Source organism: Schistocerca piceifrons, chromosome 3 (assembly GCF_021461385.2).
Source record: "Schistocerca piceifrons isolate TAMUIC-IGC-003096 chromosome 3, iqSchPice1.1, whole genome shotgun sequence".
Lineage (NCBI taxonomy): Eukaryota > Metazoa > Arthropoda > Insecta > Orthoptera > Acrididae > Schistocerca > Schistocerca piceifrons.
In genome coordinates this window covers 843,262,577-843,283,669 of record NC_060140.1, presented here as the reverse complement: position 1 = coordinate 843,283,669, position 21,093 = coordinate 843,262,577, and the positions used below count along the sequence as shown (strand labels likewise).

At 36.2% G+C, this 21,093-nt stretch overlaps 1 protein-coding gene across 1 annotated transcript in view; it reads right to left on the bottom strand.

Moving 5' to 3' along the window:
• LOC124787793 (U3 small nucleolar RNA-associated protein 6 homolog) overlaps window positions 1-21,093 on the bottom strand; it is a 119,129-nt gene that overhangs the window by 61,173 nt on the left and 36,863 nt on the right. The window contains exons 3-6 of the mRNA XM_047254714.1: window positions 20,421-20,555; window positions 15,838-16,020; window positions 10,490-10,672; window positions 8,254-8,390 (exon numbers count right to left, since the gene is read on the bottom strand). Of these exons, the coding sequence (XP_047110670.1) occupies window positions 8,254-8,390; window positions 10,490-10,672; window positions 15,838-16,020; window positions 20,421-20,555 (638 nt within the window). The remainder of the gene's footprint in view (window positions 1-8,253; window positions 8,391-10,489; window positions 10,673-15,837; window positions 16,021-20,420; window positions 20,556-21,093) is intronic.

Genomic DNA, 21,093 nt, shown 5'->3' with positions numbered 1-21,093 from the left:
AATGGCACAACACAATATTGGTAACTCTTACCATTGTACAAGAAAGCAGTATATTTTCTAGAATTAACCGAAAGTGGTACTTGATGAAAACCCGAAGTTAGATCCAAACTTGACATATATTTTATATCTGTAAATTTATAGAGTAACTCATCAATATTTTCAGGATGGTCTGTCTGTCTGAACCAAATTTTGTTTAAGTGTCTAGAGTCCAAAACCAATCTTACTCCACCATCTTTTTTCGAAACTACTACTAGAGGATTATTATATGCACTGATATTCCTTTCTATTATATTACATCCTTCCATCTTTTTCAGCTCTTTCTCAACAGCAGGTCTTTTTGATATTGCAATACTGTATGGTTTTATGAAAAATGGTTCATGAGGTTTTACCTGAAGCTCACACTGATAACCCTTTACCCTTCCAAGTATGTCACTGAAAACATCACTGTATTCCCACAGCAGATTTTCTAACTGTTGTTTTTGCTCCCCAGATAAATTTTGTGTTTCTGAAATTTTCAAATTTACTAAATTCCCAAATTCAACTTCATCAGTATCAAATCTATGAATTTCAATATTCTCCAATCTATTTTCTTTTAGTAAATTAATACTGTCAAAATTTCCATTACTCTGATCACCAAGTGTGTTCACAAAATTTGTCTGAATGTATTCCCTTTCACTAGTTTCTATCAAAAGTTTTCTTCCAACCCAATCAAATGCTGTATTTACTTTTACTATCCAATTCATACCCAAAAGAAAATCCTCATTAAATTCCTGAATTACAAAACATCCATGTGTGAACAACTTGCCTTCAATTAAAAATGTCACTAAAGCCTGGCTTTTTACCAATTTACTGCTCTTCCCAGTAGCACCTTTTATCTTTACCCCAACAACAGGCATTTCAACATAATCTTTCCCCACTTTCAATTTCTTGCTTAATCTTTCAGATATTCCCGAGATCTCACTTCCTGTATCGATTAAAGATTTACCAATCCATGACCCAATTTGAACTTTTATATAAGGACTGCAAAATTGATCACTTCTCTCAGAACCTGTATTCTCATGTAATAAATCACTTTCAATTTCCCCAAACCTATACTTATCAGAATCATATGGTATACCATTATATGTATTATTTGTCACAGTTATAAAATTTGCACAAGATACAAAATTGTCATTAGTACTCTCTTCTTCTTCTTCTTCTTCTTCTTCTTCTGCTTTTACGGCCTCATTGGACCACTTCAGTCAATCATTTCTGGTCCTCTTCTTTGGTATTTTCCCCTTCCGAGTGGCCCAGTATCTCTTCATTCGTTCCGATGCTTTTCGTCGTTCCTCATCTGTAAATACCCTTTTCATTGTATGTCGTTTGTCAATTTTTGGTTTAAATCTTATTTCTGTGTCCCTCAACTTCTTTAAATTTGGCGTTTTGTTCTGCAAATCATCCATAGTTATTTCCAGTTCTTCCATATCCTCTCTTATTTCCTTAAGCCATCCTCCTTGTTGTTTCAAATTCCAGAGTTTCTCAATAATTTTCCTTGATAATCTGGTTTCTGGTGTCCTCAGAATGTGACCACAAAAAGAGATCCTTTTCTTTCGTATAGTATCGGTGATGGGCTCCAGTTCTCTGTATACCACTTCATTTGGAACTATCCGCCATTGCCCAGCTTTTTGATATTTCTTATTTATGCATGTTCTAGCAATTCTTCTCTCTACTTTTAAAATTTTGTCAATTCTGTTTTTCTGGGTGACTTTAAAAAGAGTTTCACTTCCGTATGTAACCTCTGTTTGAACCACCGTCTTGTAATGTTTTAATTTTGTTTTAATTGATAGACATTTTTTATTGTACGTAGACCATGTTAGTTTTTGAGCTTTTATCATTTTATTAGTTCTTGCTCGCCATGCAGGTTTCTCGTCCAATTTATGTGTTATAATTTCACCCAGGTATTTAAATTGTTTCACTATTTTAATTTCCCTATTGTTCACTGTGATGTGATCTATTACAAATGGATCCGTTACCATTATTTCAGTCTTTTCAAATGATATCTGGAGTCCTAATTTTTGTGCTATATTTTGTAAGCTTGTTATTTGTTTCGTGGCTTCCTGAATATTATTAGCTAGTAATGCTAGGTCATCAGCAAATCCCAAGCAATTTAGGTTTATTTTATCTTTCTTAGTTCCAATTTTAATATTCATAGGATTTTCCTTCTACCATTCTCTCATTACATATTCAAGAGTACAATTGAATAGCAATGGTGATAAACAATCTCCCTGTCTCAACCCTGTACTCTCTATTATCTCTAATAGCCAAGAATTTTCATCCAAATCACACTGTATACTATTGAAGTACTTATCCTTCAGCTTTTCAAAAATAAAATATCTCATCTTTTTCCACCACTCAGGAAATACAGTTTCACATACATTAATAAGCATCTTTCTAAAGTTCTTGTCAAAAGAAATAGTTTCACTGTTCAGCCATATATTCATAAGAAATGTGTGTGTATCATTAGTATCTATAAAAGTTTCACTTAGGTAAGAAGTTATACATGTGTCATCGTTATTTGTGTAGTCAGATTCTTTACCAGCAACATCTAAATTCACACTTTTACATACACCCAGATTGCGAGTATTATTCATCCTGGTAACATCCCTGGGAATTTCTATAATATTCTCACTATTTAATCCATTTTCAACCATGTGTATACCCAACTCCCTATTTAAACTAATGAAATACCTTTCCTCAACATCATCATCAATACCATTACCATCATTGTCAACTTTATCAACAACATCATTATCATTACACACATTCAGGTCATACACATTCAAATTATCCCCCAAAATATTATTTCCCCTTTCTAAAGTTACCAGATCCCTTTCACCAACATTTTCATTCTCACAGCATGCATTCTCTCTTTCATTCACACACATCTCTGAACTACTGCAAATTACATCATCCGACAAAGTGTTTTTCTTTTCTGCCCAAGTGTAAAACTCTGTTAAATTAAATGAATCACAATTACTTTTATCTACTGTATGTTCTTGTGTATTGAAAATGTTATCTTTATCATTATTATTTTCCTCTTGAAATTTCTTCAATAAGTAACAACTAATGACCTCATGTGATAGCTTAGGTTTGGAACTGACCTGTTTGGGTTTATGATAGTCACATCCATTGGTCCTTTCATCATGCTCACCTTCTGCCTCAACCTTGCGGACCTTCAAGGGGGCGTCTACTCGTTTTTTATTTCCGGTTCCTGTTTGAACTGCTGATTGTGGTTCTGCCAATGTCTCTGATCAACATTTCTGATCCCATTCCTATGCCAAACATTACCTGATTGTTGGTAGTTTCTATTGTACTGACCTCTATCAAAATTTCTTTGATTTTGATCCCTAAAGTGTTCTCTATTTTGTTGATTATTAACGCAAAAATGTTGTTCTTGTTCTGGATAAAAATTATGGTCCTTCTTTTCAAAATTGCTATATCCCCCTGAATTTTGACTGACACCATGATAATTGTTTTGTTCCCTTTTTTGAAAGTGATCATTTCCCCAATTTTGACCATTACCTTTCTGAGTAAACCCACTGTGTGTTCTTGTTGTTACCCTATCCAACTTTTCAATAGAATTGAGAAACTGCTCTACATTACTATCAGGACAATGAACTAAACTCAACTGCATTGCTGATGGCAATCTTCTCTTTAAGGTATCAATTTTGATCAAGTCATCCAAAGGTTTTGTTAAATGAATAAGTTTTTGAAGTTCACTTTTGCAAAATTATTTCATGTTCCCATCCGATTCCCTATAGTTTCGCCCATTCAAAAATTCACTTTTGATTCTAGTTTGTTTAAAATCATCCCAAAATTTTTCCAAAAATTTTGATTCAAATTCTGAAAAGGTCATCCCCAAAGTTACAATCTGGTTTGCCCAAGTCAAAGCTTCCCCTTCCAAGAATTTTTTCACAAATTTAATTTTTATTTCATCTGGTGAGTGAGGTAAAAAACAATCCTTACAATACTGCATAAAATCAACGGGATGTAAGGGTCCATCTACCGAAAAGTGCTTCACTGGAATATTAGATACAAGATTACATGTGTTGACATTGTAATTTTTGCTTTGAAATTCAATATTAAAACTTTCAATTTTTTCGCTAAGTTCTTTGACAGATTTTTTGTTTTCCAAATCACTGCATTCTACTTTTTCTTCTAGAGTAACCAAACGATTGTCAGTGTTTTGTTCTACATTTTTTACTAAAACTTTTGTATTCTCATCCAAATTTTTAATATGCCCCTTTATCTCGTTAAAATCCATTAAATTTCTTTCCCTATCTACCAGTAACTCATTTTTTACAGTATTAATTTCACCGCTCAATTTAACATCAATTTCATTTACTTTTGCTTCCACAGATTCAATTTTTTCCTCAACACTGCCAACTCTGTTCGAAAGCTCACCCACTTGGGTATTGACTGCTTGGACTTGCAACAAAATGTTATCAATTTTTTCATCCCAGTATGTCTTATTGTCGTCAACTGATTGTTTAATTTCTTTCGTGAAATTTACAAGAAAACTTTTTAAATCAAATTGATCGGTTCTTTCTCTTTCATTTGACCTGTCCTCATGTTCGAAGTCTATTAAATTACTACTTTCTACTTTAGGCACAATACTCTCGAAAATCTCATAAGTCATTGTGAAGAACAAAAATTTATACACAACAATACACAACAAGATAAAAATATTGTTTTAACAAAATACGAGGGTTTCGTGACTTATCTAGAACACTCTTCTACTGTTGCAAAACCACGTTTTCCATCCATGTGATTGTTGACCAAAATTCTTGAAGTATTTCCTTCTGTCGAAAATTATATTTTTTGCCGAAACATTTCTTCTCCAAAACTTTTACTTCCCGATGAACACAAACACTGTAACACACATTCTGAAGAAACTGGTATTAACACACAAAAATTTTCTTCCTCGTAGAACTGTTTAAGATCTCGTGAACGCAATATCCCGGCTACAGTCCCCAGTTGAAATATGGCATCCCGACTATTACACAAGTTGAAAATATGGTCACTATTTTTTATAAACTTAAATTTGCCATATTTCGTGACTGTACCTTTTCCATTAGACGTTTGCAAGCAATTATAAGTCTTGGCTTCAGTTGTCTAAGTATGATTCCACAATGCATCGTTGTCGGCTGCAGAAAATGACGTGGTTCAGCATGTTTCTCTCATTTTGGTGTTTCAAATACAGTTTCTTCCAATGTAGTTTCTTCTTTTCAGATAATACAAAAATAATAGTTAACATAATTCAAAATTATTTATGACTGTGACCTTCACATTGTTCTTCCGTCAACACACACCAAGAGTTAGCTTCCGACTCGGACTGACTATAGTCAAAGACTACTCCAACGTCAAAGATATTTTACACAATCAGTTTCTTTGCTATTCTTCGATACATTTTCTAATAGTAATAAATATGCTTTTACTCTCAAAAACAGAAGTAAATTAACATATAATAAGACAAATTATAATAAATTCTGACAAAAATATAAGAAAACATTTTCAATTCAGTATCGACAAATACGGTAAAAAAAAATAACATCTCCCAGATCCATTACAAGCTGCACGTCTCACGAGTTGTGATGGGAGTTAAAGCTTGTTGCGTGTAATCACTGCATAGGAAAAAAATAAACATGTTTCGATTCGTGACTGGATGAAGAAAACACGTCAGCTCCATTGCTTAGCATCCTTGCTGAAATAATTTATAACGGAAGATCCAAGAATTTCTTTTAATTATCTTAGAATGTCACCAGAACTGTTCACGTTTCTTTGAAACAGAGTTAGTTGTGATATGAGGAATAAAGGCACTGGAATGCATGAAGCATTGTCACCAGAACTGAAATTACATACCATATTGTGTGCATTACAATAGAGGACACTCAGCATGCTATAAGATACAGTTTTAGTTGGTGATGACAGTTTTTCATTAACACCAATTATTATTAACATTAACAGTAATAACTGTTAACATTAGCAACAATAATTATTTGAAGCAGGCCATATTAAGAAGAGAAAGGTTTGCAAACTACTCTCTTGAAGATAGATATGTACAGTGACAATATTTCAAAATTCTAACATATGTGAATGGGGAGCACTGCAGCGACGTTTTAAATAGATGAATATTCAATAAAGAATGCAGCTTCTTGAATTTGTATAGCCTTCCCTCCTGTCAACAATATTCCCTAACAAAGAGTTGGCCAGCTCGAACGATGGGATTTTAGTCTTGTAGACAAGAGCATTGCCACAGCTAGAATTACACTTGCTTGCATTTTTCTTAATTCAGTTGTATATACGCGCCTAACTCAATAAATTTTGCCCTGCAGCTCAGATACTGTCAAACCATCTATGTTATGATCACACATGAGGGTCTCAGCGGCAGCAATATGTTGTTTATTTTTTTAATCAGCATCACTGAAATCCCACAAACACCTATGCAAAGCATAGACATCCACAAAGCGAACATTATTCTCTATTACCCACTTCATATTACAGTTTGTCTACACTCTACAAACACACATAAGCTCAAAACTCATGCAACTAGTGTCGCCAATGTTGGAACACGCCGAAAGTTTTTAGTTTCACCAACGAGTTGCGCACATGCACAGTGGCTGGTAGTGCAGTTGCCTGCAACCTATTGTCGTCGTGTAAACTAGGCTTAACGAAATTTAACACACCAGCAAAAGCGGTACCTTACAAAACCACTGCTTGACTAACATTGAATATTGCTCTGGGATTCTTAACATGTAAAATTAATACAGGAGACAGGTAAGATCCAACATTTAAAGAACATCTTCGTTTAGTGTATGCGAGAGTATCAGAGACACTCAACAAACCTCAGTAGTAGATCTTACAAGTTTGAGTACACTTTACGAAAGTTCTCAAATATTGTATTTCTAAGCTGTTTGCCTCCATGCCTTCCCCAAGTTGATTTAAAACTAAGTTCTCACTTCTACATAATCTGTGTAAAATTACTGGAGAGTTTTTTATTCCCATCCAATCCTTTCATTTAGAGGTATAGTAGCAGTTTTAACTATTGATATACCATTTCCCAACATTTTATTTTGGCAAATTCTTCCAAAAATGGCATTTTTTGGAAACTTTTAGTTTCCCGGGTACTTTGAATCATCATATTTTCATGGTATACAAGTCCTAATACAAGACTTACTACATACTGAACTTGATCATCATAAAGTCTTATTTAAATATAGAGTTTGCTTGTTGTAGTCTGTGGTATAGAAATTGTGAGTGTACAACATTTCATAAATGTATTGTGGCCAAAGTTCTTTGAAAATAAATCATTTTGTTGACTGAAGGTGAAATCTTGTACCATTTCTGAATATAAATAAACAAACTTTATTAGCAGTAGATCTGTTCATTTGCTTATCTGCAAAACCTGTACAGAAGTTGACATATAATCTGCCCGTCTTTTGTGCCGTCCCAGGAATGTTAACCGGTGATTGGTGTCATGACATGCGGAGTGATCAGAGGCGGCAAAGAACCATGACATCAAGGAAGATTAATAATGTAAATACTGATGTATGAAGACTCTTGTTTTTTGCTTTGGTAGTTTGAAGTTTGTTAAAATGAGATGTACCTGATTAACTTAGGATCACGCTTGTGATCAAAGGAATAATTGAAGCCTTCATACAAATCAGAGTTGTTGAGTTCTAGTTTTTGATATAAGTGGAATTCTTCTGAATACATAATAAATCATGGATTCACAGATTTCTCAGAGATGAAGACCAGCAATGAGATAATTTTAATTCTGGTTCACATTTTGCAACCTGGTGAGAAAATTTTACTTGTCCCATTCATCTGTTGACACTCAGAAATGTTCCACAGGATGAAATTTCAAATTAACCAATTTCTGAGTCATGAACCACAATCTGTGTACATATCGATTATTGAAGGATGATGATGATGATGATGATGATGATGGTGGTGGTGGTGGTGGTGGTGGTGTAGAAAATGCTGCATACACAACTGGGAAGTAGAAAGTCTTTTAATTCCTTCTAGTTTTACCAAATTCTTTAAAAGTGTATGTTCAGTTGGTTACTCACTCTGTGTGTGTGTGTGTGTGTGTGTGTGTGTGTGTGTGTGTGTGTGTGTGTTTATTTTCATAAGATGCTATGACCATTCTTTTCCACTTTAGCAATTGACTTCTAAGTGACACACCATTGAGAGATGACCCATCATACATACTTGATGATTTTCATCTGAAGTCTATTTGTGAAGTCAAATTCTTTTGCCACAGCTAGGAGACCAATAATGAAAGAAACTTCATTCACTTTCTTTACTGCAGATTCGTAGATGACCTCTGCAAGTCGTCCATCAAGAACCTGGAAGGAGAGAAAATGAGTTTCAATTGGCACTCAAAAGAAAGTAACTATAAAGGTTGGGAAATAAATCTGAGAAGAAGTAGTAATCTTCTGTAAAATTTTACTAATGGCTGTAATTTTCAGCAACTGTAGTATTATTTTTCAGGATAAATTTCAGTCATCAGTTGCAAGCAAATTTTAGTATGTTTTACTGGTTTCAACAAATTAATTTACCATCTTCAGAAGCTTAGTTTACCAGATATCAATATCTTCTTCATAGAAGGATAATGCCACAGTATGGGCAGAAATTTGCATATTGTATGTGATCATTTTAAACACGGTCTGACAATTGTCAGACACATACAATACGCAAATTTCTGAAAATACCATGGCATTATCCTTCTATGAAGGAGATATAGACATCTGCTAAACTCTAAAATGTACTTGCAACTGATGATTGAAATTTATCACGAGTATGGTACCACGTCATAATGTAAAAAAAACTACACTGGGGAAACCAATGTTTCCGCCACATTTACAGTGGCCTTCTTTTGGGTCTACTTGTGACCCAAGAGGAGGCCACAGTAACCATGGCCAAAACACTGGTTTCTCCAGTATACTTTCTTACACTATGATGTGATACACACTTGGAAAACTTTATGGTCCAATGAGTGACTTTTTCTAGTTTACATTTATTAACCAATTGTGTGAGAAAACCTATATCATATAATCTAAAGAATTCACAGATTATTTCTACAGGATGAGAAAACTAAAATTGGGCTGGAAAGTATTTGTAAGACTAATGAAGAACTGACCCTTATTACTGAAAAGAGAACTGCCTTCACAGAAAATGCTGGAAAACATCATTTTGATAAACCAACTGGTTGCTGTCACAAGTCTCTGAATGCATATCTCCTGCATACTCTGTCTCAAGATCGTGCCTGTGTCATTATGTTTGAGTGAGTGACAGGAGAAAATGGTTTTAGTGACCATTTAAAAAAAAAACAGGGTGCTCATGATAAAACACCACATATTCTCTTAAGTGTTATGCAAAGCAAATTCATGATAAACTTGCCTGTGAAAAAGTTAAGACACAATATGTTTTGTGAAAACCTCCAAAAAAAAAATCACAATGCAGAACTTCGTGGCTAAATGGCATAAAACTAGCTGTGTAGCAAATTAAAACCACAACTATGTGAAATGAGTTTGAACACCAGAAAACAATGCTCAAGTGAAGAAAAGCCTGTAACAAAGTCAAATAAAATCTCAATGCCATTTATCGTGCAGGTGGGAATTAAAGAGACCATCTTGTTCAAACATTATCAAGAAGGATCTGCATCTGTATGCTTATAGATTTACTGCTCTAAACGTGGTTTTTTTTTGTGCGTTACTGCATCCAAAAGAACTTTCATGTGACTTCTGAGGGAAATGGAATCAGAACTTCTGGATCATAAGTTTCTCATTTCTTCAGATAAGACTTCGCCCAGCCTGTCAGGGGCTCACAGAACATGTCCCATTATGTATCAGAAAATCCCCATCACTACTATGGAGGGCCACTGCATAATATCAATACTGATGTTTGGTAAGCAATGTCTGGTGTCCCCATCTTAAATCTATTTCTCCATCAAACTGTTAATGCTAACCAGTACGCCCAGGAACTGTTTAATACCTATGCAGATCAATTCACAGAAGATGATGAACTGTATAGATATTTTCAGCAAGATGGGAAAAGCTCACACTGCCTTGACAACCTTGTGGTGAGTGCATAAGTGTTCGGTCACAAGAGAACAATCAGCAGAGACGGGACAATCTCCTGGCCATCTCGATAGCCTGGTCTCGCTCCATCTGATGTTCACCTATTGGGAAAATTGAAGAATCAGGTGTACTCGAATAATCCTCACTTACTAGAAGAGCGACAGCAGAACAAAGTTTGATAAATCGAGCACAGCACTACATCGATATCAATGGTGGCCATTCCCAGCATCTTCTGTGATGTTCGTAGACATGGGTCACTCCTGTTTCAGTCTTATTGTAAATATTTTCTGGGCCAGTAATAATTTTGCCTATGCTGAATAAATTGTGTAGTGCTTCAAAAACATTTAGCCAAATTTTGAAATCACCTCATCAATTGCCTCATCTTGGAACTGCTGTGTTGTGGATATTTTGGAGGTGTCTGCTGCACTCTGCGCATCTCCACTCACAGTTGAAGGAGCATCTGTGGCAGCTGCCGATGCTTCCTTTTCTTTTTTCTGGTCCAGCTCAGCTCGCAATTTTTTAACATAAGCAAGTTCCAAATGAAATGCCTACAAAAGATAAAGGTAATATACACATTATAAAACAAAGTTTTGAAGTAGCCTAATCACAAATAACTGCATTATTATGGAATACAGAAAGACAAATCCCACATTTATATTATAGATAGTGTTGCCACCCGTCCAGTTTTCAGTGGGATGGTCCCAAAATTTGAAGTACTGTCCAAGATCTCGGGTAAAAGGACTCTGGAGACACTTTTATCCCACCCTGTGTTAAATTTGTTAATCATGCGAACGAAGAGAAAGAATAAAAGGTGCATTTCCTCAAATAGAAAGAATGATGTAAGAATTTCCCCCTTCAATCACTATACACGATTCAAAATACACCTTTGTCTGTTAAAATAAAGATTACCCATAAGTTAAGTTGCCGGCGCATTTCACATCAAGCATGAACATTTTAAAATTAGAAAATGCTGGTGTTTGGAAAAGATGATACGTCCTTCCTCTAATGAAAGGCTTTGTCAAGTTCGTCTGTTCTGAAGAAGAAAGTTAAAATGATATATTACTTTCAACAGAGACTGGTTAGAAGATAAAGTTGTTTTTTCACATGATGGAAGAAAAAAAAAATAGTTCAAAAGAAAGTGTGTGATTTGCCCCGCCACATTTTCAATAAAATTTGAAGGAATAAAAGATGTAGTGGCTCACCAGAAGACACAAAAATACATTCTGGCATAAAACAGCAGTGTCATAAAAAGAAAACAATTACAACTTCCTTTATGAAGCAGCACACATCTGAAGAAGATGCCACAATAAGTGCTAAAGTCACATCTGCCTGTCACAGCGTAAAACATAGCCTTAACTACAAGTCATTAGCTTGCCAAATGAAATGCATCATTCCCTGTTTCCAGACAGTAATATTGCATCTAAAATCTTGTGTGGAAGAACAGCTACCTCAGAAAATGTTATTGGCCCATACAATCAAGATGTAGTCACAGGCACGCTTCATAAAGCCTTTTATTTTTTGTGTCCTCAGATACTTCAAACCGATGAAGAAGAAGAAGAAAACTCCCTTATGCAGTTCAGTAATTTGATGTTAACCACAGGATAGTTAGAGATTGCAGATTTTTATGAAGACTCCAAAGAAACACACAAAGACATTCTGCATGTAATAAACAACATTATACAATCTAATTGCTTGCACCTGAATCAAGCAAGTGTGAACAGTGCTTACATGCTCCAGTGAACTACGGCAAAAATAATTAAGTTTCTGTCTTACTGAAAAATGAAAATCAACCCATTCTGAAAGGTAACTGAAACTGCCAATCATGAATAATACTGTAAACGTTGTCTTAAAACATTTAATTGTGACGTAGAGACTCTATGTGCCACCTCCTTCAGCGAATTTGGTTCCTTTGCATCAAATATTCGGTCACAGAGAGAATTTTCAGAGTCTGTGGAGACAGAGTTTAAGGAAATATTGCAGTACTTCTGTACAAGATGGCTCTTGCTACTTCCTGCAGTTGACGGAGTTGTGTGCTGCTGGCCTGCCATCAAGTCCCGTTTCATTTCAAAGGGTGAGGAGAACTGTTAGATTGATTTGGCAATTTGTGCACCAAACGGGGAGCACGATGCAGTGTATTTCTCTCCAGTTTGAAACTGCTGTAAGCAAACTGGGAAACAGCACAGTTACTTCTGTCGTGTTGGACAAAATAATGAGGGACCTCAAGAGTAAGCTGGAGAGTAGGAAACAAGACAAAATCTTAGGAAAGAAAAGTCATGAAATCTTGGCTGGAATACCAAAATCACATAGGCTGAGTTTTGAAAATGATGCACAATCTTTCTATTCACAATACATTAATTGTTTGTCACAAAACTATCACTTCTCTGAGAACAATGTGTTCAATTTGCTTGCAAGTTTTTGCTTAAAGAACAAGAAGATAAATGTCTGCAATGGCAGTTTGTTTTAAAGATTATCAACAAATTTAATGTCAACTTGGATTGAGATCAGTTATACGATGCATTCTCCGATTTCCAGAATGCATATGCTGGACAGGATAGAAGTAAAGCAGAAGACCAGATCTGGGTACATTTCTTTAAGCAGTAGACCACAATTAATATCCCTCATTCTGAACTGCTTAGGCTTATATCATACATATTTTCAAGTCCCACCATTAACCTAATTGCTGAAAGAATTTTCAGTATGATTAAGAACCAGTGGTCAAAAGAAAGAAATCTGATGTCCATGGCCTTAGTGAAAAGAGAACTTCAAATAAAATTGGACTTTTCTTACAGTTGTGATGAGTTTTTTTCAATTTTCTCGGTGGTGGTTGTGGGAGGGGCGGGGGGAAGGGGGGGGGCGGACAGTGGACTACTGAATGCAGCAAAGAGCAACATGAAATACGCACTCAAAAATACAAAACAATGATAATGTTACTGTTCAACATTTTCTTCAAGACTTAATTTCTCTTTTTTATGTCAACTTTGAACTGAACTTATTACACTGTCTGTAAATGTTAATTTAAAAAATCATTTCATGTTTAAATGGAGAGTCTGCACATTACAAATGTGAATTGAAAGGAAAAGACTTCCTTTTTTATTTTTGTGTTGACAATTTTCAAACTAAATTTTGATTGTTTAGAAATTATAGGTACTACATAATATTTGTAGTAAACTATTATGATTTTCTTCATTACGTATGATAGAGAAGTTGTGCACAGCTCAGGATTTTTTGAAAGATGGTATCCCTATTTATAGAATCTGTAGATTTAGGAAATGTTCTTGACACTGTTGAAATTCCAAGTTGTCAGAGATGAATTTAAGGGAGTAAAAAGTTATCTGCAACTTCTACAAAAACCAGACTCCAGGTCTAGGAGTTAAAAGAACATGAAAGGGAAGCAGCAGTTGAGAACAAGACTGTCAGAAGTTTGAGGCCTACACCCCACGTCACTCAATATTTATATTCAGAAAAAAGTAAATCAAACTAAGAAGAAATTTGGAAAGGGAATAAAAGTTCAATGAGCTGAAATAAAAGCTTAGAAGGTTTGCTAATAGCACTGCAATTCTGCCAGAGACAGCAAAGGACTAGGAGGAGGAGGATCAGTTGAATAGTATGGATAGTGTCTTGAAAAGAGTTCTGAGACAACTATCATGAAAATTAAACCAAGACTAAAGGAGCATAGTCTATTTAAATTGGGTAATACTGAGGGAAGCAGGCAAGGAAATGAGGCACAAAAAAAGAGTACATCAGTTTTCTAATTTGGGCATCAAAATGGCAACAATGCAGGAAAATATTCTGTGAAAAGGAGAAGCATGTTAATACTAAAAATCAATTTGAGTGTTAGGAAGCCTTTACTGAAAGTATTTGTACACAGTAAACAGTACAGAAAGAAAGAGACTGTAGGTTTGTGAAATGTGGTCCTACATAAGAATTCTGCAATTAGATGGGATGAGCAGACTGAATAATTAATGAAGTAATACTGAATCAAACTGGGAAGAAAAGAGCTGGCACAACAAAGGTATAGAGGTTGATAGGATAGACACCTAGATAAAAAGCAATTATTAACCTGGAATGGGGAATATGTGAGGATCGGGGATTTGAAAATTGTCAGGTTCAAAGGGATGTAGGTTGTAGCAGCTGTGGAGAGATTTTGATGAATTAGGTTTAATAGAATTTTACATTTTATAAACAATATTTTTAAGTTAACGAAATGACGCAATTTGAGAGACTTTACTGTTCCCTTACAGATATGATTTTTTGTATAGCAAAAACAACACTCAACACTCCATAACCATTGAAATTATCATAAAAATTACAACAATTAAAAAACTGAAGAAAGATGAGGAGGTGTTTCCAAAAGTGGACAATTTATGGAGTTCAAGCTTTTGGGAAGTTATCCATGTTAAAAGTAAAACCAAAACGTCATAATGAAATTGAGTGCACCCAAAAGATGCTTGTAAAAATGTACAAAGCACAACTGCTGAATGAGCCAAGACGTGTTCTTGAAATGTATCCTGTCGTCACAAAATTATTTAAATAAAATAAAATGTTTAAATAGTGTAAATAGTTCTGTGACAACAGGATACACTTTATGAACACGGCCTGGCTCATTCAGTAGTCATGCTTTGTACATTTTTACAAGTATCTTTTGGTTGTACTCAATTCTATTATGACAACCCACCATTTTAATGTGGATAACTTCCCGAAAGCTGGGACTCCGTAACTGTCTGTCTACTGTACAGAAATGTAACAATTATAAACATGATGAGTCATCTATACTGATGTGAAACCAGTAGTTGCAAATAAAGCATCTTCATACTGCTGTGTGCCTTTTGGAAGGACTTCCTCATCATTCTTGACTTTTTAATTATTGTAATTTTTATGATAATTTGCATAGTTATCAAGTGTTGAGTGTTGTTGTTGTTGTTATTCATAACGTCTCCGAGATGTGGCTGTCCTAATCAGAAAGTTGTTTGTACGATTTTATGTATATAGACTGAAGCAGTAAGTGAAAATTTGCACCGAGTACATGAATCGAACCCGGATTCTCCTTCTTACTAGGCAAGTGCATTAGCCACTACGCCACCTTGGCCCAGTGGATAGCACGACTGCATAGATTACCCTGGCATGCCTCCCTCCTCAATCAAAATTCTCACTGTCGCTCCAGTCCACTGTTCATGTGTGAGGAGGAATTTATAGTATACTGGGGCGGCAGTGAGAATTTGGATTGAGGAGGGAGACGTGCCATGGTAATCTGTGCACTTGTGCTAGCCACTGTGCCAATATGGCTTAGCGGTTAATGCGCCTTTGCTGCTTCAGCCTATTTACACAAAATTTTTAAGTTAAACTCAAAAAGAGGAAATTAGATGTGCAGAAATAAGACCGAAAATGAAGCACTCAGTGTTAAGTTGTGTGAATACCACAAAACATAGGGAAAAAACTGAAGTGGCCCTTCAGCTAGAAATGGACAAGATATGTAGGAATTTCCTGGATAAATTAAAACTGTGCACTACATCTAAGATTTTAATAATGACACCAACACAGAATGTTACAAGCAAGAACATTATGTACAGTACTTTATGCAACGGATGTCAGAAATGCATGTTTTGATAATAACTAGCAGTACAGGAGTTCACGCAGAACATGATAAATAATAATCAAACCTTAACACTAAAGGCAAAGACAAAACAGAAAGGTAACTTTGTCTTTCTGGTAGTACCTCTGTGTATAGAAGTTTTGAGTCCGGGTGAAATCTGAGGCCTCGGAGAAGAAACTGCCGGGCACTCTCCACGGAATTACTCTCTTCGAATTCCCAACGAGCAGCAAGTTTCCACATTTGAGGTTTATCACTGTGTACCTGCACCATTTTTACCAGCATGCGGCTAACTGAAGCGTAGAAATGCTGCAAAATACAATTTCTTTAATTTGAGTCAGAAACATATAATATGTGTACTGTATATTTAAATAAACCAGGTATAAAACAACATAAAGTGTACAGCTAACAAATGCACTAAAACAAGTTTATAAATCACAGAAAGCTAGACAATAGCCATGTTTCAGCCATAATGCACAAATTTACATTTCCCACTATTAGGTTGCTAACTGGGCACATAAGGTGTAGTAGTCATCGTAGCAGATCCATTGAAGTTTGGATTTCACCATCATCGTACTCATACAGCTATCAACTGCAAGAAACCTCCATTTTATTCAGCTATCTTTGGTACTCGGCACTCCCAATCTGATTTACACTGGTCCAAACATAAAGCAACAAACGTAAATTTTGCAAGATTGCATTTATCTTGCCACGAAACAGTATAAACAGGTGACAGTAAAGTAGAAACAATGTCAAGAATACAGAATGTAAACAACTGCACCATGCATAATGGAAAACAAAAATGTTCTTCATTTTTTTCCAACTTAATGGATGTGCACACACATTCCAACAGCTGGTTAACATGCTTGGTGTGGGGTCTGACACCTCTGGCAGTAGTAGAGGCCTGACAATAATAGGGCATGCTGTGAATGATGTCATCACTCTCATGTCGAGGCAATAATGCCCATTCTTCCCACAGAGCTGCTCACGAATCTTGGAGAGTGGTTCGTGGATGGTGACGTGGTGCAATCCATCTCCCAAGTCCATCCCAAACATGCTCTATGGGATTCAAATTGGGAGAGCAAGCAGGTCACACTATGTCTGCACTATCTTTCGTTTCCAAGAAAATGTCAACCAACTTTGTTCAATGAGGTGCCGATTCACCCTTACAATTTCACAACGATGCGTCCAAATGATCAACATAATCCCTGCTCACATCATTAGCAATCTGCCTTGAAACCAGTCTCTTTATACAGTTTTTGGGTCCCGAAATGGTGTTCCATGTTCCCTCCAGCTGCGAATCCGCCGAGAATCGCTCTCCAGACCAAATCAGGACTCATCCGTGAAAACAACAATGGCTCACAGTTCGACTGTCCAGGTGGTATGTGAAGGACTCAACTCTAGACATTCCCTTCCGTGAAGATGCATCAGAGGTATGCATACTGCAGGCCTCCAACAGTAAAAGCCATTCTGCCATAGCCTTCTGTACACTATTTACCTTTATACATTATGTCCAGTGGATGCTGCGAGCCTAAGATACCAGCTGCCAAGCAGTACTAAGATGGTACCGTCGTGCCCTTAAAGCCAAGTAACATACGTGTGACCTGCCCTGATCTTCAGAAGACAGTTTTGGTCTCTATAAACTGTCGCCACATCTGAGAAACAACAAAATGATTCACATTAAGCCATCGGGCCCATCAGTTTGCGTATGTCCCGCGTTCATTCTTCCTATGGCAAACCACCACAGAGAGCCTAGTGGACATCTTCTCTGTGCCATCCTGCACTGTCTGAGACTGCGTACGCAGCAGCTGTTGATATGAGACTGCACAGCAAACACTACTCCATTTGATAGGTGCCTGACATCATCATTGGTGTGGTTGACCATCAACTGGAATGCCATCTTCCATGCAGAACGCAAACGTATGGACATCTATTGACATTTTGTATGATTATATCATTAATTAGACACAGGATGGAGAAATAGTGGTTTGTTGCTTTAATTTTGGACAATAGCGTAGTTGGTAGACCTCAATGACACGTATCCCTCCTCCACATAGCCTGGTAATTTTTCCTAGAGCCAGGATCCACCTTTGGAGGAGAGGAAGGAGGGGCGCATCCAAGAGTGCAGTGTATTTTTGATCGCTTGCTGTTTCATGTGATGGTTATTTACCGCTGAGCAAATGGTCTGAGTTGTAGCATGCTTTTGCATATTCCTCATCTGCTGCAGCCTCTTTGCAAATACCTGACAGTTGTGTTCCAGGCAATATGAATAAGTGGTCTATTGGAGTGGGTCATCGGGTAGCAAGTGCAACTGAATGCTGTATATACTTCTGCAATATGTGCAGAGCATGTCCAGGCTAGGCTTGTGTATTCTGCCACTTAATAGCATAAGCAGGGAGGGAGAGAGAGACTGTGCATAGTTTAGGAACAATATTGATACCTTAATGGATTTATATAATACATTTAATGAGATGAATCTATAGGCGGAAGGACACTCTTTGAATCTGATTAAAGCTAAAACAGTTTTTTGGCATTTGTGTCAAAACTTGCCTTGTCCAAATAAAATTTATGCTAGAGAAAGTTCTATCAATTTCCAAACCTCTTCTCTGTGAAAACAAATGCCACTGATAATCTGAAATTTTGTCTGCATTTAGAAGCACTTAAACAAGATAATTCTGATTGGGTATTAGAACCCTTCTCACACCCAGAAACGTAAGTTTAACTGTAGGTGAAGTTAAGACAAATGTTAACAAAATTAAAGTTAAAACTGAAATTTAAACTGACTGATTTTGATAGGAAAGGCAAGTTCAAGTATATATACAGCTTTATGAGGTGTCAAAGAAGTTTTTCATTGCAATTTCTGCATAATTAGCCAAAAGAGGATTTGGCATGATCACCAATTTAGTAACAAAGAAAAAGAGACTGTCAGCAGTCAAACATTGCGGTTTAAGATTGGCGAGGACAAATATGGCATGAAACATCAAAAAATTGATGTCACCTCTCAGCCCTCTCATTAATAATAATACATTAAGTTTTACATGGTATGCTTTTGTTAATCAAACTTTAAGCAATACACCAATATTGTTAATATCTTTTAATTTTGAAACACTGTGCCCTTTTTCAAACATTTAACATAATATGGGCACCATCAAATCACCAACCAAAAAAATGGGCTAAGAGCAAAAACGTTTTCAGAACAAGGGGAAAAATTATTGATTTCAGAAATAAACATCAGAGTGGTTTTCTTCCCACCTAAATGGGCAATGAGTAACCTCTCCCTCCCTCCCCCTCTCCAGCCCCCCCTCTCTTTCTTTCTTTTTTTATATATACAAAAAAAGGATATGGGACAACTATGATTATTCTCTGACAAGCATTTAAAATATTATGATTTTATAAAGAATTATGCAAGTCCTCCACCAGCCCTTCCTTGGACGCGCATTTTTAATTATTTTTTACTTTTTGTTGCCATGGCTGATTTCAACTTAGGCAGCTCTCCATCAACTTCCTTTGGAATATTTAGTAACATTAGTGTGCATCACAGACCATTGGGTGATAGAATTTTAGTGTTCTGTTGTCACTGTAACTGTGCCAGTTTACATAAAATTCCACATAAACTTGTCATAATTTTGTATTAGAAATTAATCCAGAACCAATTATTACAGAACTTTCTCATAAACAATACAATCACATTAACATTTAATTTCAAATATGCAACAAATCTCTCAGGCAAACAAACAGCATCCTACGCTACAATTTTAATGGATCTCAGTCAGTCAACCTATACAAATACCTGGGTGTAGCAATTTGTAAGGATATGAAATGGAATTATCACATAGGCACAATTACAGGTAAAGCAGACAGACCGAAAGAAAGACTTCAGTTCATCCGTAGGATACTGGGAAAATGTAGTCAGTCTACAAACAAGGCAGTTTACAAAATACTCATGGGGCCCATGCTACAATTCTGTTTAAACATGTGGAACTCCTATCAAAAAGATTCAGCAGGGGATATTAGATGTAAACAAAGAAGGGCGTAGATGGTGGCAGGTTGGTTTCACCTACGGGAGAGTGTCACAGAAATGCTGACAAATCTGAACAATCGGACACTAGAAAATGGAAGCCAGCTATTCTGTGAAAGTCTCTGTGAAGGGCGTAGATGGTGGCAGGTTGGTTTCACCTACGGGAGAGTGTCACAGAAATGCTGACAAATCTGAACAATCGGACACTAGAAAATGGAAGCCAGCTATTCTGTGAAAGTCTACTTACAACATATCAAGGGAGGTGATAGGAATAAACTATTGCCTCCTATGCTACAGTTCCACAGGGATTGCAAGGGTGGGATTAGCTGAAATGTCCTTTTACAGAAGCATTTAAAGCAGTTTTCCTTTGCACCATAGGAACTGAAATATGCGGTAGAATGGAAGAGCCCTCTGTCGTTCAGTTAACAGTATTTTACTAAGTATCGATGTAATAAAGCTGTATGAATATACATCATATACACAAATCTGAGAAAATGAGCATTCAACCACTGTATCAAAATTCAAAAGGATTTCAGTGGTTCAGCTTACAAGTCTCTGGGCGTTGTAATCAGTGGACTGATGAATGTTAGCTATAAAAATATCTCTTCACAATATTACCATGCACTATTCAGTTTTAAACTCTGGGGAAGGAAAAAGAAACTATCTATGATAAACTGCCAGTTATACTTACCACTCTTTTGCAAAATTTAATGTATGAAAGCCATAGTCTAATATCATCACCAAATCTGTGGAGTGCTCCCTTAAATACATTATCTATGCGACGAGCCACTAAGTAGTCAATGTTGTTCTGGTTGATACCCAGGGTCTGGAAAAGAATTAATAGTAGCAAATTTAGCACTAATTACTTTAGCCTATACCCAGTTGATTGTATTGATATCTCAATACAAAGCTCTCAAACCAATTCAATTTAATACTAAGGCCACACTGGACATACTGAAGATTATTTCATAAAATGGATTTAGAAAACATTTCTCCTGTTTCTGATAACTTCTCATGAGCGTCAAACCACTTAAGTGACATGCTGTTGCTCTCATCATTCAGCAGACTGGTTTGACGCAGCTCTCCACACTAGTCTATACTACATCAGCCTTTCCACACCTGTGTTATCTTTGCACATTGTGCCCATTTGAATCAAACTGTGTTCAAGCCTTGGTCTACAATTTTTGCTCCCCCCACACTCCTCTCCATAACCAAAATAACTAGTCCTCGATTCCTCATGATGCACCCCACAATCTACTACTACTTTCAGTGAAGTTGCGCCATAAACAGCTTTTATTCCTAATTAAACCCTTCATCATTAGTTACTCAATTTACCCAACTCATCAACTTTCTTCTGCAGCACC